The 15,956-nt window shown below is 40.4% G+C and overlaps 2 protein-coding genes across 2 annotated transcripts in view; one reads left to right on the plus strand and one right to left on the minus strand.

Annotated features, from left to right (window-relative positions):
• The first annotated feature begins 457 nt into the window (after positions 1-457).
• TMEM252 (transmembrane protein 252) lies at positions 458-3,298 on the plus strand. The gene is made up of 2 exons (XM_009924617.2): positions 458-836; positions 1,916-3,298. Exons 1-2 carry the CDS (start codon positions 481-483, stop codon positions 2,322-2,324), a joined length of 765 nt encoding a protein of 254 aa, XP_009922919.2. The 5' UTR covers positions 458-480; the 3' UTR covers positions 2,325-3,298.
• Positions 3,299-9,164: 5,866 nt separating this feature from the next.
• PGM5 (phosphoglucomutase 5) overlaps positions 9,165-15,956 on the minus strand; it is a 78,664-nt gene continuing 71,872 nt past the window's right edge. The window contains exon 11 of the mRNA XM_069777547.1: positions 9,165-10,768. Within this exon, the coding sequence (XP_069633648.1) occupies positions 10,679-10,768 (90 nt within the window). The 3' untranslated portion in view covers positions 9,165-10,678. The remainder of the gene's footprint in view (positions 10,769-15,956) is intronic.

Genomic DNA, 15,956 nt, shown 5'->3' on the forward strand with positions numbered 1-15,956 from the left:
ATCACATTGCAAGCTAGAAATTTATCCTTTTTCAAAGGACTGTTAAAAATATCAAGGCAGTTGAATAATGTGTTAAAGACAGAAGGAGACAAAAATCCAATGAAAGATGAAGATGCATGATGAAGAAAGAAGTGTATTTCCCCTTCAAACTTTTAACAGGGAGTTATGAACAGTGTTTTTATGGTTTGTTGTTTGTTTTTTTAAGACAAAGAAATACAAGTCTCATTCATAAACTAACGAAGTGTGTAAACCATTGCAAAATGCAACGAATGCAGCAGTTCAATATGCACTCCAGAGATTACAGTGGCAAAGGAATGGTGCACGAAGTTTCTGTTTCCTTCCTGAAAGTAGGTTTAAGATTACAAATTAATCTCAAAAGAGATTCGACTATCTCGAAGAGTTAATGAGTATCTTAAAACTGCCTGTTTCTCTTAATTGTCCAAAGGCCAGTTGATCCTGCAGTGTATAAAATACCAATGCATGAAGATGAGAAGCACAGCTGAGACAACCAGCAAACAAACAGCAGGCAGGAACCAAGTGCTGTGTCTGCTGGGAAAGATGCCAAAAGGTGTTTCCACTTTCATTCGTCTTTTTGTGCTCTTACTTAGTTTCTCCACTATTTGTCTGGGAGTTCTTTGCATTTCCACAAGTTCCTCCACATGCAGATGTGGAAATAATGAGCTGGTGTTTTATTGCCTATTGGCTTTGGGGTTCTTTCTTCTTGTGACTGGCATTTTCTGGAGCACTTTCCATGAAGTCTTGAAATACAGGGGCCTCAGCAGCATCTTCATTCGAAATCCCAGCCATAGAGAGCTATGTGTCAGCACCATAGACAGGTACGTGTTGCAGACTGCTGATGATGAATTGGGAGGGAGGGATGCTGTTTTGTAAACATACTGAGAAAGAGAAAACACAAGGTTTTTACAAAATAAAAGATATGTAGCCATTTTATTCTATTTCTGTAGAGAAAACTGTAGTCTGAAATGTGATTTGCTAGAGCAAGCAGCAATGTGCAAACAGCAATTTGTGCAAAAAATATGTTAAGTAAGGTATACTCCATGAAACATGGGAGGTTGCACAGCATGGTCCAAAGGCATGCATGGAGGAAGCAGGTGCAGCTACACTGACTTCATGGAGCTCCTGCAGGAGCATCATTAGTTCTATCTCAACAGACAATTCTAGATGTGCTGCTGTACTCATATTACCTGCTACCAATGAGGTCGGCAGGGAGCCTCAGCTCCCAATATGGTCCCTGCTGAAGTTTTCTTGTGTAATTGTCCCCACTACTTCTGAGCAAAGTCTCATGCTTTGAGAGAGTTTCTTAAACTGATTGGCACTAGCCCTGACAAAAGTCTTTAACAGGGTCACTGGATACAAATTACTTTTCCTGGACTGTTGTGGAAACCGCACCAGAAACACTGACAATGGGTGCTCTAAAAGCACTATAAAAACAACATTCAGCAAATTTTGTTTAGATAAGCAGAAACATGCAAAATGTATTTTAAAACTGTGGAAAACAATTATTATTGTAATAATAAATAACTCGCTAATTTAACCTACTTCAGACAGTGATTTCTTTCTTCTTCCAAACCAAACTTCTCTCAGGCACTTGTTGAAATACTCAGAAGCATGAGTGTTTGTATGCCATGAGTGGGAACTCTCATGGGGAAGGCTTGTCTTTTTAGAATGCTGTGTTTTAATATAACATTTTGCAGAAATACACCGGTAATAATCCCAGCTATGCCAGCTGTTTTATATGAACATATTCCATTGATGTAAACCTACTTAGGTTTCCATTTACAGTTTAAGCTTCATCCACACTTTGGAAACATAACAGACAATGCATTTAACCACACTCTTTGAGATAAATCACATTTCACCATGATGTGTTTCTTTTTGGTTTGCCTTTTTTTAGGCCTGACTTCTATCCCCCCTCCTACGAAGACAGCACAGATCCTGAAAAACAGACCTTCCCACTCCCAGTTGCCTCCACACTAAAACAGCAAGAAGTCATCAATATCCCTCCACCTCCGTATAGCGAAAGCAGCACAGAGTTCATCAGTGAAACTAACGAGCAGGAACAGCCACCACCATATGAAATATCTGTGCAGCGGCTATGGCAGCAGCAAACAGCTGACCAAAACTCAAACCCCAGAGCAGAGTCGAATTCTCATCCATCCACACAAGAAAACAGTTACCAACAGGATACAGACTGCCAGGGGACCTCAGAAAGAGCAGTGCCTATCAGAACATCTGAGACAGGCAGGGGGAAAAATCCTGTATCTGTGAAGCAGGGAAAATTGGCAGAAGACACGTGTCAGTGATCCCCAATAGTACACCACTTACCAGGAGAAGCATTGGCCATTTGTGTGTTTGAATGGAGTTAGAGGGGATATTATAAAGGTGCTCAGTATTTCAAAGCAGAGTGAATCTCATAGAGATAGAAACGATTGGGCTGTATCTTATAAAAGCCAACATCACGGGCAATTAGAGTTTCTTATGCTGTAAGATAAATGAAGCATCATGCTGTTATCAGTCTTAATGTCTTGCGCCTCATAAGGAGTTCTGGCTGAAAGTCCTCATTTGTGGTTTTGTAACATTAGCTGACTTGGGAAACCTATTAACTCAGCCCTTGTTTGGAATCTGTAAATTATTTGTTGTAACTGATTATTGTTGTATCATATGCCTATCAAGTTACCTGTTTTATTCTGGTGCACTAATAGCTGGTATTTTACTACTGAATTAATGAATAAATTTTGTATTTAAAGCAAATGCCTTGTATTTGCTTATATGATACAAGGTGTCCATGATTCAGGATAAGCACACAATACAATGCACTTAATACACTTCTTAGCTGCTAAACAGACATCTCTGGTTTTGCCCACAACTCCTCAGAGGGAACAAGCAATTGCAGGAGGAAAAACCTTCTCTGACTCCTCTGAGCTGTCTCCAAAAGCAGTTGCTTCCCCTCCAGCTTACTTGTGACTGTGTAAACTAAAAAAGGGGTCCTGTATCCTGTTTCTGACACAAGTGGCCTTGTGGTTAGGGAACAAGTACCAGAAAGAGGACAGGCTTGGACTCATCCTTCCTCTGTTACATGTTTCCTTCCATCCACAAAATCACTGAGGCAAATTTGCATCCAGGTCCCTGTCATCTATAATTCCAGGTGACAAGAAAAATTTCACGGAGGTTCACTCAAATTTGGACCTGCAACACTGAATATAGGTGGAGTTTTGCTTTTTCATAGAATCATAGAATGGTTTGGGTTGAAAGGGACATTTAAAGGTCATCTAGTCCAACCCCCCCTGTGAAGTGCAGGGACATATTCAACTAGATCAGGTTGCTCAGAGGCCTGTCCCCAGCCTGACCTTGAATGTTTCCAGGGATGGGGCATCTACCACCTCTCTGGGCAATCTGTTCCTGTTTTTTGTTGCAGAACCAGTGACACAGAAAAGTTATCACACTTTTCAGATGCCCACATACCCCAAGACAACGACCTGAGCATTATGGCTGCATATACATTAGAAATGCAAGCCATGATGGTGATGGTAACAATGGCTAAGGCCAGGGAAGTGACAATCACGTCAGATTTTTCTTCCAAAGAATTTCACCCTTTATAGGAAGGACCTATAAACGTTCAGTTGGTGTAAGGAGAAAGGAAAGCAGGATAAAATGGGGTGCAGAAACTACAAAGGAAAATCAATTCAAGACAAGTTGAGGAAGAGAAATGTATTATAACAATCACAGGCTGAAAAAGAGTCCCTGAAAAAGATAGAGGCTGATAGAAGATTCTATGAGCATATAAAGATTTTTCAAAGTGACTGAGAAGTGGCAAAGCACTGAGGAGAACAGTAAAAGTCAGAGGAACACTGCACATTATTGCCAAACCAACTGAAGTGAGGATCTCCTATCCCAAGTGACCTTCTCAATGGTCTTGCCTCTGAGCACTACCATACCTGCACCCTGAAATCCCTTGCTTCTTTACTTCAGGGCCACAGATCCTGAAGGCTGTGCGCACTGCACAAGTATTAGTGCAGGGATAAATCACAGAGGATGAGGCTGATTAACCAGGAGATCTCCCACAGCAAAATGCTTGTCCTGTGCACATTCAAATTTTTTTATTTTTTTTTCTTTTCCCCTGTAGAAATCTAACTTTTCCACCAGGTAACTTTTAAAGCAAGACCACGAGTGGGAAATGACTGAGGCTACAGGTAGCTCTGAGAGCAAGTACTGCAGCAGTACTGTTGAAGGTTGCTCTTGGAGCAGTTTGCTATAGGAAATGACATTCAGATTCTTTCCACATAGTTTATGGACAATCAGTAAGAGCTAATCTCTTCCTTTCCCCCAATCCCCAATGCAGTGCCCCCTTTTAGCTCCAGCCTTCTGCAGATGTGAGGTCTCTCTCAATGGATCCAGAAATGTGAAACCAAAGATGATTGTATCTTCATCCTGCAATATGGAAGAAAGTATCTGAGACATGAAGGTTACTGAGATAAGGAGAAAATTAAGGTTAATACCTAATGTTTTATTTGATTTGATACAATCTGGTTTTCCGTTTGTCTTTTCAGCTAATGAACTATTTGGCTATGAGCTTGATGGAAAATGGTGTGGGCAATTAGGTCAAAAATGTCAACAATTTTAAAGCAGCAAAAGCTGGTTTGCTTTTGATCAAACTTACTAGCATGAAGTAATCTTTGCCAAGTATAGCAGCTGGAAGCTTTAGACTAAAGGAATTTTCTTTGGACTGGAGGATATGAACAGGTCAAACAGAGGCTTCAGAACAGAGCAGATTTTTTCAGTGCATTGACAACAACTTCCTGACACTGGTGATTGAGGAGCCAACAGCATGTGGCTGTCCTGATACTTACAATACCAGAAGGAATGAGTGGGCATGTGAAGGCCTTTGCTGCAGTGATCATGAGATGGTAGAGTTCAGGATCTTGAGAGGAGGGAGAAGGGCAAAAAGTGGGACCAAAGTTAGCAGAGCAGACTTTAATCTCATCAAAATTCTGCTTGGAAGAATCTGACAGGTTATGGCCCTGGAGAAAAGATGAGTCCAGGACAGCTGTTTGATTTTCAAGGATGACCTCCTCCAAGCTCAGGAATGGTTCATCCTGATACACAGAAATCAAACACAGGCAGCAGGAGGCCTGCATGCATGACCAGGGAGCTCCTGACTAAACTCAGCTATGATCAGGAAGTGTATGATAAGTGGAAGCAGGGACAGGTGACCCAGGAGGAATATAGAGACATTGTCCATTTATGCAAGGGTGAGATTAGGAAAGTCAAAGCCCACCTGAAGTTGAATCTGGTGAGGAATGTGAAGAGCAACATGTAAAGTTTCAGTAGGTACATTGGTGAAAGAGGACATGGAAAAGGCTGAGGTGCTCAATGCTTTCTTTGCCTCCATCTTTACTGGTAAAACCAGCCTTCAAGAACCCCAGGCCCTCGAGACCAGAGGAAAAGTCTGGAGCAAGGGGGACTTACCCCAAGTGGAGCAGGATGAGGTTAGGGAGCACTTAAACAAACTGGACATACACAAGTCCATCAAATGACTTGGGATGCATGCACAGTGCTGAAAAAGCTGGGCCATGCCATTGCAAGGCCACCCTCCATGATCTTTAAAAGACTCTGGTGACCGGGAGGGGTTCCTGAGAACTGAAAGAGGGCAAATGCCACTCCTGTCTTTAAGAGAAGAAGGAGGATCTGGGGTGTTACAGGCTGGTCAGCCTCATCTCAGTCCCTGGGGAGGAGATGGAGCAACTAATCCCAGAAACCCTTGCCAAACCCATGAAGGACAAGAAGATGGCTGGGAGTAGTCAGGGAAAATGATGCCTAACCAACTTGATGATGTTCTACTATGACATGACTGGCTCGGTGGTTGAGGAGAGAGTAGTGGATGTCATTTGCCACGACTTTAGTAAGGCTTTTGACACCATCTACCATAACATCCTCATAGACAGGCTGACAAAATATGGTTTAGGTAAGCGGACAGTGAGGTGGACTGAAAAGTGGCTGAACAGCCGGGCCCAGAGGGTTGTGGTCAGTGCCACAAAGTCCAGTCACCACCAGTGTGCCCCAGGGGTCAATAATCAAGCCAATACTCCTTAACATCTTCTTTAACGATCTGGATGATGGGCCGGGTAAGTGCACCCTCAGCAGTTTTGCAGATGATCCAACACTGGAAAGAGAAGCTGATGCACCAGATGGTTTTGCTGACATTCAGAGGGACCTGCACGGGCTGGAGAGATGGGCAGACAGGAACCTCATGAAGTTTAGCAAAGGGAAATGCAAAGTCCTGCCCTTGGGGAGGACTAAACCCAGGCACCAATACCTTCTGGGGCCAGTGGGCTGGAAAGCAGCTCCACAGAGGACCTGGGGGTCACATGCTGGACAACAAGTTGACCACTCGCCAGCAACTCACCTGCACAGCAAAGACGGACAGTGGCATCCTGGGCTGCCTTAGGAAAAGCATCACCAGCAGGTGGAGGGAAGTGATCTTTTCCCTCTGCTCAGCACTTCTGAGATGCACTTGGAGTGCTGGGTCCAGGCCTGTGTTTCCCAGTACAAAAGAGACATGGACGTACTGGAGTACCTCCAGCAAAGGGCCACAAAGATCAAGGGACTGGAGCATTTGTCATATGACAAGAGCTTGAGATAGCTCGGAGTGTTTAGCCTGGAGAAGAGAAAGCTCAGGAGGGATCTTACTGATTTCTATAAATACCTGATGGGAGTGAAAGAAGAGGATGGAGCCAGGCTCTTCTCAGTGGTGCCCAGTGAAAGGACAAGAGGCAATGGGCACAAATGGAAACACATGAAATTCCAGCTGAACCCTCAAGAAAGTTGGGGGTTTTTTTACTATTGGAGTGGTCAAACACTTGAACAATTTGCCCAGCAAGCTTTTGGAGTCTCCACCCTTGGAGATAATCAAAACCCAACTGGACATGGCCCTGGGCAACCTCTTCTACCTGACCCTGCTCTGAACTGTGGGATGGACTAGGCGATTCTAGTCCCGGTGGACTAGATGGTCCCTTCCAACCTCAAGGATTCTGTGATCCCGTGGTTCAGATGAGTACTGCTGCCTTCCAAATTGTCTCTGAACACAATGTGCTTTTCCTCCTGCCACTATATCTCTTACAGAAGGGCACTTCTCCCTAGTAACCACTTAGCTGTGCTGGCAGGTGAATTTGCTGGTATTTTATGACTTAGCTGAAATCACTTGACACTGAAGAGCAGATGCTTGAAGCCTGTGTGGTAAAAAGCCACAACCATGCTCCCCCATGAGACTATATTTTATTGCTTCTAGTCACATTGGCACTACACTCTTCTACTGTTTTCAGTAATTCAGTCTCACCTACTGTGTCTTTGTAAACTGTTCAAGTAAGTTACATCAGAGTCACAAATTCATACTGCTCCAAATTTGCCCTTATTTCCCCCTAGTGTAGACTATTATTTATCTTAGGTCATGAAAGCAGTTATTACAAAACACTGTCATTAAACAGATGAGATTACAGTCAGTTTTCATTAATACTGAACACTATTAAAATATTCTTAGACTATGTTCCCTTCCCACCTTTAATTCCTTTTTCTCTCTTTCCCTCTCGAATCCATTGTTGTGTTATTAGTATTCTTTTATCACATCTCTCTCTTTCCATCTGAATCCCGCAATTTGTCTTCTCCTTATCGTCTCTGCCACCTGCTGCCTCTTTCTCTGCTCCTGGGGCCCACCAAGCCCTGTCTTGGTCTGCGCTCTGCTAATGTACCTTGAAATTGTTCTCTGTCTTAGTGGTCTCTCTGAATTCCTCTTTCTCCTTTTCCTCCAGTGTGCTGGGATTATATCTTTGTATTGCTGGATACAGTAAAACCTGAGGTTTTGGGAAACAGAATTACTATCCAAGTAAATATTAGTGCACAGCTGAACAACATGGGAATCTTGCAATTTCCAGACTTGATAAAACTGCTAATCCAACAATAGCCACAGAAGGGTCTGGGTCTCTGTCATAGTGCCTAGCCACTGTGATAAGACAAACAGTATTAATAATAGTTTTCCCTCTGCTAGACATATGGTCCATTTTTAGAAGCCTTGCATCTTTGTGTAAGTTCATATATGTTGCTCTTTTCCAAGCATTCATCTCTCATGTTAATAAGGAAAAGACCTCAGAAAAAGGAGTACCCTTTATGAGACTACAGCTACAGTCCTTCCCCAAACACATCAGATATAAAGATATACACTGTACTTCAGCCTGCCAAAGTTTCATTCATCTTCTTGCAGAGAAAAGCAATTAACTGGTGGAAAATACCAGTTGTTACATTGTATCAATCTCACCAGTCATCAAAAATAAGGGATGATGAGTGGATTTGAGGTTAGGCTAGTTCTGGAAGTCTGCTGTTTGACAGCTGTTCAAAACCACACAAAAACAGCCCTTTTCTCCATTTCACTACACAGGCACAACTATTGTTTCTGAAGCCCAGGACAAAGTCTCAGTACTGAGATTTTAAAATACATCCTTTGTTCACGAAGACTGCCTTCATGAAAGCAGACTGCCATCTACTGCAGCTAGTGCTCTAGTGACCTTCTGATAAAAGCACAGTTATGCTTCTTCACAGTTCTGATTTGCTCCTCATGAGTCTTCCCACCACATCCTGAAAGACACCTGGATTCTCTACCTCTTACTTTTCAAAGTGCAAGTCCCAGAAGTTGCGCAAATGCGATACTTGGTACTATAACTAGCTAGTTCACCATGTGATCAAAAATTATTTCGTTGTTAGAGAACATGTAAGAGATTTTAGAAGTTCTTGGACTGCCTTTCAGAATGTTCTTTCATGCAGTCCAGTAATTTGAATTACGTCTCATAATCCAGAGTATGCTTGACCATGTGTGATGCATTAGTTGGGAGCTTAATATGCTGCACCTAGAGGAGTTTCCTCTATAACAAAAATGATTAGATAAACAAGTTTTCTGTAAAGATGAATATTCTTACATCTGAAAGTAGATGTCCAAACTGTGTGTGAATGCCATGGTTGTCTCCAAAAAAAATCTTTATAAAAAGAATTAACGCCTTAAAATCTCTTTCAGTTTATGGGAATACTTATTGATAAGGTAGAATACTACGTGAAAACATTAGTACCTCATTTGTTTAGAGTCAATTAAGTAGATAATGTAGTTGTATTAAAGGCAGTTTTATTAGGATGCTTGAAAGTGCAGTGTGTCTTGTCCACAATTATGTATTAAGACAGAAATACAGCATTACTCTTTATTGTGTACTAAGTGCCATAGCAACTTTTTGACAGAAGTGTTGAAAAAAATCAAAACAAATTTCTTTGCTGCAATATTATATCAATTGCACTAAAATCTGACAACCACAAAGAACTGAAACACACTGCAAAGAGGCAAGTTGCACAAAGCCACCTTGACAAATTGTACAAGTGAACACACTGTTCCCAAGGAAGCAAAGCTTTCAAACAAGTCACATGCATAGAGTGTTTGTGTTCTTCTTCAGAGCACAGTATTGTAGCTAGAACTGCAGTATCATTTCACAAGCAGAAAAATGCTGATGTCCATATCCCCAATATCCTTCTCGGATCTATGCCGGTATTTCTGTTCTCCCTTTGCACTCCCCAACTTTTTATTCCATGATCCACTGTTACAAAGAATCTAACAGAAACTGCATCCAGCTGGTGAATCAGACAAATATTTCTATTTAATTCATTAGCAGTTGTTTCCATTTCCTTTTCACTACATGCTTCACTTACCACTTTGTGGTAAGTGGAGCATGAGTATTCCAAAGACTTAAAAAACTTCCATAATAACTCCTTCATGAAAAACTGCTGAACTTGCAGTGATTACCTTTCAAACACAGTAAGCACCAATATCATCTCCTGACATGAGGAATATTGCAAAAGACAGCCAGATTCCACACCCGACATTGCTGGAAGGACACAATCAGCTTCCATAGCACAAATGCCTCCCTTTGGAGGAAAAAAACCAGAAAGAGCCAAAAAAATCAAGAAAATATAAAGGCACAAGTCACATTAATATGCTTTAAAAGCAGGGGTAAAAAAAAATATGGCATAACCCCTTCTTTGGGAGCATGTGCAGGTGTGTATACAACAGTGCTGCCAGCGTGCATCTGTGAGCAACCGGAGAGACAGGAGAGGAGGGGTGGTGTCAGGTCAGGAGACACACCCTTTGCAAAGCTTAGTATACAGCTCTTATGCCTCAGACATGCTCTGTATACTTCTTCGTAAACCAGCAAGAAGGTGACAAGGATCTCAGACAATATCCACCAAGCATGTCTTTGCTTTGCAACTCCTCCTGCTCCTCTCTCCCTAACTGAAATTTCCCCAACCTTTATCACAGCATTCAAAAACAAGCAGTTTTCCTTTTCTGTCACATTGCTGACAACATTTAAAGGTTAAGGCCTCTTTCTTTGGTTATATTGTTATCTGAAATTAAGTTATTGCAGGTAAAACAAAGAAGTCAATACACTATTGTATTTGGAGATCAATGCAAATTAATATGCTTAATATTATATTGAATTTTTCTTCCCACCCTACCTCTATCCCCAAGAAAACTTTTAAAATCATACAAGGCACAAATGGCTAACATGTTTCAGCAAGGTCCTGTCTCTTCCTTGCTGTTCCTCTTTTGGCCCTGGTTTAACAATCTTCCGTGGCTTCAGGTGATGACAGTGGGTCCCTTTCGCCCTGTCCTCTCATGAATCTGAGATATTTTCAGTGCGATTGCTATAAGAGGACTCAGGACAGCCTAAAGAGGAATAAATACATTGAATTACATAAAGCACAAATATCAATAGGCATCTTATATTTATAAATCCCCCTTTTAACTGTAATATTATATAATAATAGTAAATCACTTAATAATAATAAACACTGACACAGTTACAATGTCTATATTGTCATACTTGATATAAAGAAGTATCATGCTGAGCATATGTTTTGTGAACTGTTGCACTGAGTATACCTAAGCTACACAGAAAAGAGAAATCAGTAAATATACTATACTGATAATGTCTATGTGTGTGGAGCTCTTGTGAAATCTGCTGCACAAAACAACCTAGAAATCACAAAAGTAGAATTATTTCTATTCTGATGAGTGGAAGCCATGCAGATGAGACTTGGCGTCCTATACACACTTAAACTGTGAAGCTTAGGGTCAGAAGGTACTGTAACGATTAACTTAACAGGAAACACAGAAGTGTGTTTTGAGTAATATCACCTGTAATTGTATTAAATAGGATAAATTCCAACAAAAGCAGCATGAAGTCTCAAGTTTCAGGCTACAGACCTTATTAAATGGCCATATGTACGAAACTGCCCAAATGGGTGAGTGCATGTAACAACTATGATAGCACCATGTGAAAATCAAGTAAAATACAATTTTTCAAATGGCAAGTGAATCTTCTCTCAGTTAATTAAATGATATGCAAAGACAAACTGGCAGAACTAAGTTTTGTGTGAGAACAATCTTTTCAGAGAATCACATATTTGATTACCAAACTAGTAAGGTAATTTTCTGACCCTCAAAGATTATCCCCTGCTGCCTCATTCAAATAAACTACATTCTGGTTTTAAACCTGTCAGATTTAAAAATCAAATCAAACAAGCAGTAATTCTGCAGAGCTTAAATTTACAGATATCTTTTTAATAAGCTTAACATAATCAATATTTTGAATGTTTCAGCTACCTAACACTTTCTGACAGTATGGGGTGTTTGCTTTATTTATGCAAATGGTCAGACTGTTAAATCAAAAGAGTAAGGAGACAAACTAACTGTGCAAGCAGAGTCATGGAATAACACCATGAATGCCAATGGTGTCAAGCGAGTTTATGATCAAACTTAGTTATGCACAAGTGTGAGCAGTCTGCCATGCTATCTTACAAAAGGCTCCGTATTTGTAGATACCTATCTACTGAATAATCACTGAAGCAGAATACAAGTCCATTAAAGTCAAACATGCTCAGAGAAGATTAATATGTGGAGCACGAATTTGCATCTGTGGGCAAATGCTGCAAAAGTAAATATTAAAATGTGCCAATTTATAAGGTCTGGACCATATCACTCCTTCCCTCCAGCAACATGGATTAAGGAGAACTGAAAGAAGATGAAAGCATCTGAAGTCCCTCTGGCACTCCCCTAAACCTTTTCCTTATTTAATCTATAAAGCACAGGAAAATTTAAAAAGCAACCCTACTGACCAGCTTTACTTGACCCTGCTTTTTTACGCAACAAATGCACTCTGAATTAAAAAAAAAAAACAAAACCAAAAAACCCCCACTACACAATGCTTTGAACAAAACACAGAATCAAATGAGTTAATGTGACACCCATTTGCACAAACAATTTAGCTGCTGCTCTTTTGCCAAGTCGTTCCAATTACTACTAAATATTCTGCTTGTTACAATCATGGTTCTCAACAGAGCAAGTCCTATTTTAATTCTGTCCTCTCACATTTCAATTTAACTACACATTCTTCATCCTGCAGCCATAAAAAAACCAAAAGTGCATTCTCTTTGGAATGGCAAAAGCAGGGCAGAATAACAAGGAACTAGAGCTGTATATGCCTTTTAAAAAGTGCTTTATCTCTGCAATGAATAGTTTACATTTCAGTTGCAAAAGATAAATCCCAGCCAGCAATCATCTATAGTTAATAAGGCTCTAGAAAGACTTCTGTATCTTAAAGAGATCTTGATTTTAAAATGTTCTTCAAATGATTCTTTCTACTTAAGAAATTGTAAAACTTTACTATTGACATGCCAACTCAGAATGGCAATTGCAATCACTCTGTACATTAATAACATATTTATCTCTTGGAAAATGCTTGGGAGATATGGCATGTTATCCTTTAGATAAAATTTAAGAACTGAAAATTAACAGAACTGACTTAAATCAATCAGAATTTTGCTTTAGTAATAACAGATAGAATTTATACCTCTAAAAAAATAACTGGTAGGAATTATTATTCATACCAGGAAATACATCAAACAAGCAGATATCTAATATAAGGCAAATAAAAATGAAAAGCCCTTTGCTTAGGAATAATCTGTACCAGAGCTGTCAGAGGTATCATGCCTGCTTGGCTCATGTAGCATTTTTCTCTCTGTGATCTTGCAAGAAAATTCCATAAAACTCCCTTTCTTCTAGTCAAGTTCTCAGACAAGATTTGCCCCATGATGCATCCAGTTTACCAAAGGCTCAGGCAGGGCTAAAATGTACCTGCTTGCAGGTTAAAAGCTCAGCATGTGTCTAGAGTTTGGCTTTAGAAAATATTTTTCTCAGAATAGGTGGACAAATGCCATCTATATGTCAAGAAACACCTTGTGAAAACCTACTATGTGTAGCACTCATGCTAAAACTTGCCAACTTTCATCAAAAAATTCATGCAGTTCTGATGCAAAACCATCTGACTAGACTTTGGCTGGAAAGTTTGTGAATCTTTCTCTTCAGTCTCTCCCCAAGCCTGCGCTGAATTTCAGTCTTGTTAGGAAAACCAAATGTAGGTGAGTTTTACACAGTCTAGGTATGGACATTTTCCATAGGTCTCAAAATCACTTTTCACAGTCCAATGTAAGTCTCAAAAACAAGTTGCCCCATCAGTCTCATCAGTGAAAAGAATTCTGCAGAATTTATCTGGGGAAAATAAAACAAAAAAAACCTCAGAGAATGGTAATGCCCTCGAACAGGATCCAAACATTTTAGTGAACACCAGGTAACTACAACTCTCTTTTACAGTTCTCAAACTTCTGGTCTGTCTTCTCTTACTGTACTGATCTGCATTTTGCATCCAGCATCATGTCCACCAGTGTTATTTTGGGCTCTCTCAGGTTTACATACACCCAAGTGAATGTACAGGGTAGAACACTAGGAACACAGGGTCAATTATTTGTACATATGTCAGTATTTGTAAAACATTAAACACTAAACCATTTGCTCCCTGTATTCTGCGATCTCAGGGAGAGGTAATGGAAGGCCACCTCAGTTAGCCAGTCTTAAAAGAATGTCCTACTGGGGACAAAGATCCACCATCAATCGGCTAAACCTTGTGTGACTGTTACATAGGCATTTAGGCACCTGAATTACTAAAAATCAAAATGACACTTCAGACAGTAATTACTTCAGAACAAACGTTCAGACCTTGCAACAGACTTCTAAGCAGAGCTGCCATAATACTACCTGTTCCAGAAGAATTCACTTCCCTGGAACAATTGTTAATGCCTCGAAATTAAAGAGACATAAACAAGAGGGTTAGTACAGCACGTAGTTGTCAAAGAAGGGCTATAGTGTTTTGGAGCTCTGTAAAGATAGATGATGTACCAAGTGTTTTCTACCTCTGCATCTTCCCTCTCTAAAAACTGCTGTCAAACCCCAAATTCTACTCTTCAGCTGCCTTTCTATCAGTTTTAGTATCAATTAAAGTAGTTTTCCAGTTCATAAAGGTAGCCTTGAGAAAAACATGCTTGCAGAATGCTTTGAAGTCACCAAAAGCTGTTAAGTGCTAGGTGGTGTTATTGTTATTGCATAAATTAAGATAAGCCTTGACATTTCAGGCATGGGCTAGAAATCCTTTTCTCTCATAACACTTAAATACATTCTCAGTCCTTCTCTTTTTATCATTTAAACATTACACAGAAGGTTGCTTAGAGAGGTCAGGGTAACTTAGACAGCTCTAAGTCCTGGAAAAAGGACACAGAGGAATTGAGAAATAACTCCTTCCTTTCTTAACTCTTCCTGCTCCGGTCATTTTCCCTTGCTTCATGTGACTGCTTAGAGCTGCTGTTAGCCCTTTGTAACCTGGGCAACAGAATCACTGCCACATGAACAAAGGGAAAGAAAAAGAAAGGCAGAAGAGAGGGGCAAATCCCCCAAAACATGTTTTGAAGGCCTTACCTACTAGTAGGAGCTTTTCCTTTGGCTATAATGTACTTTAAAGTCAAACCAATACACTTACAAAGCAACACTAAAGTGATGGAAGAGGCACAAAGAATGGACTCCAATAACTACAAAGCGAGATCAGCACTACGATCACACAGTCTGGCATCACAGCTGTACCTCCTGCAGGGCTTCTGCCATAAAAGGGCTCAACACACAGCTCAGCTCAGCGTGCCTGCTTGGGTCTTGCATTCCAAAAAACAGAAGTCTTGGTAAAAGTTTATGCTACAACCACCCATCCTAGAATATCTAAGCAATGTGTATAGCCTGGTTCATTGTGGAACAAACTGGACTGGCTCTGTAACATCCACAGCACTGGTAGCGTTCACTTTATTACCATGAAGCAGCACACACGGCATGGGAAAAAGGAAACTGACATCTCTACTCTTGTGCATGGTCTGTCTGCTAACTCAAACAAAACTACACTAAAGGTCAGGAGGCCACCTGTTCTGCCCCAAGCAATAGAGGAGAGCAGGCGTAAGGGGTGAAAAGACAGGAGGAAAATGTAAACTGAGTGGGGCATGGAAACATCTACGTTTGCAACAGATTAATTCTTTTCTAGTATATCCAAAGAGCTTTGAGTGAAGATTAGGTTTAATGAACTCATTTCCTTGATTATGAAATATTTTATAATTACTGTCACATGAGTATTTTTCCTATGTTCCTTCCCAGTTCCAGCTGATTTAAAATTTGTTCACTGTATGACTTTGGGCAGAATCAGAAGCTAAATTACTTGAATAGCACAAACATGCTGTGTTACCTAAGAATGTGATCAAACAGATGGAAATCTCCATATCCTATGTCCCTTCAAAGAAAATCTTATGAATGTTAATAGTAAAGGCAAAACTTTATATGATTTCTCTGGACCGTACCGTATGTTTGAATAGGCAATCAGAGCCACGCTAAAGGACACAATCCTTCAAAAGTAAACAAAGAGTCAATAATTCTCTAGCAAACTGCACTTGTGCTTAGGGTTCTAAGAATGTCTTGACAGAACCATAGAGAA

Source organism: Haliaeetus albicilla, chromosome Z (assembly GCF_947461875.1).
Source record: "Haliaeetus albicilla chromosome Z, bHalAlb1.1, whole genome shotgun sequence".
Classification (NCBI taxonomy): Eukaryota; Metazoa; Chordata; class Aves; order Accipitriformes; family Accipitridae; genus Haliaeetus; species Haliaeetus albicilla.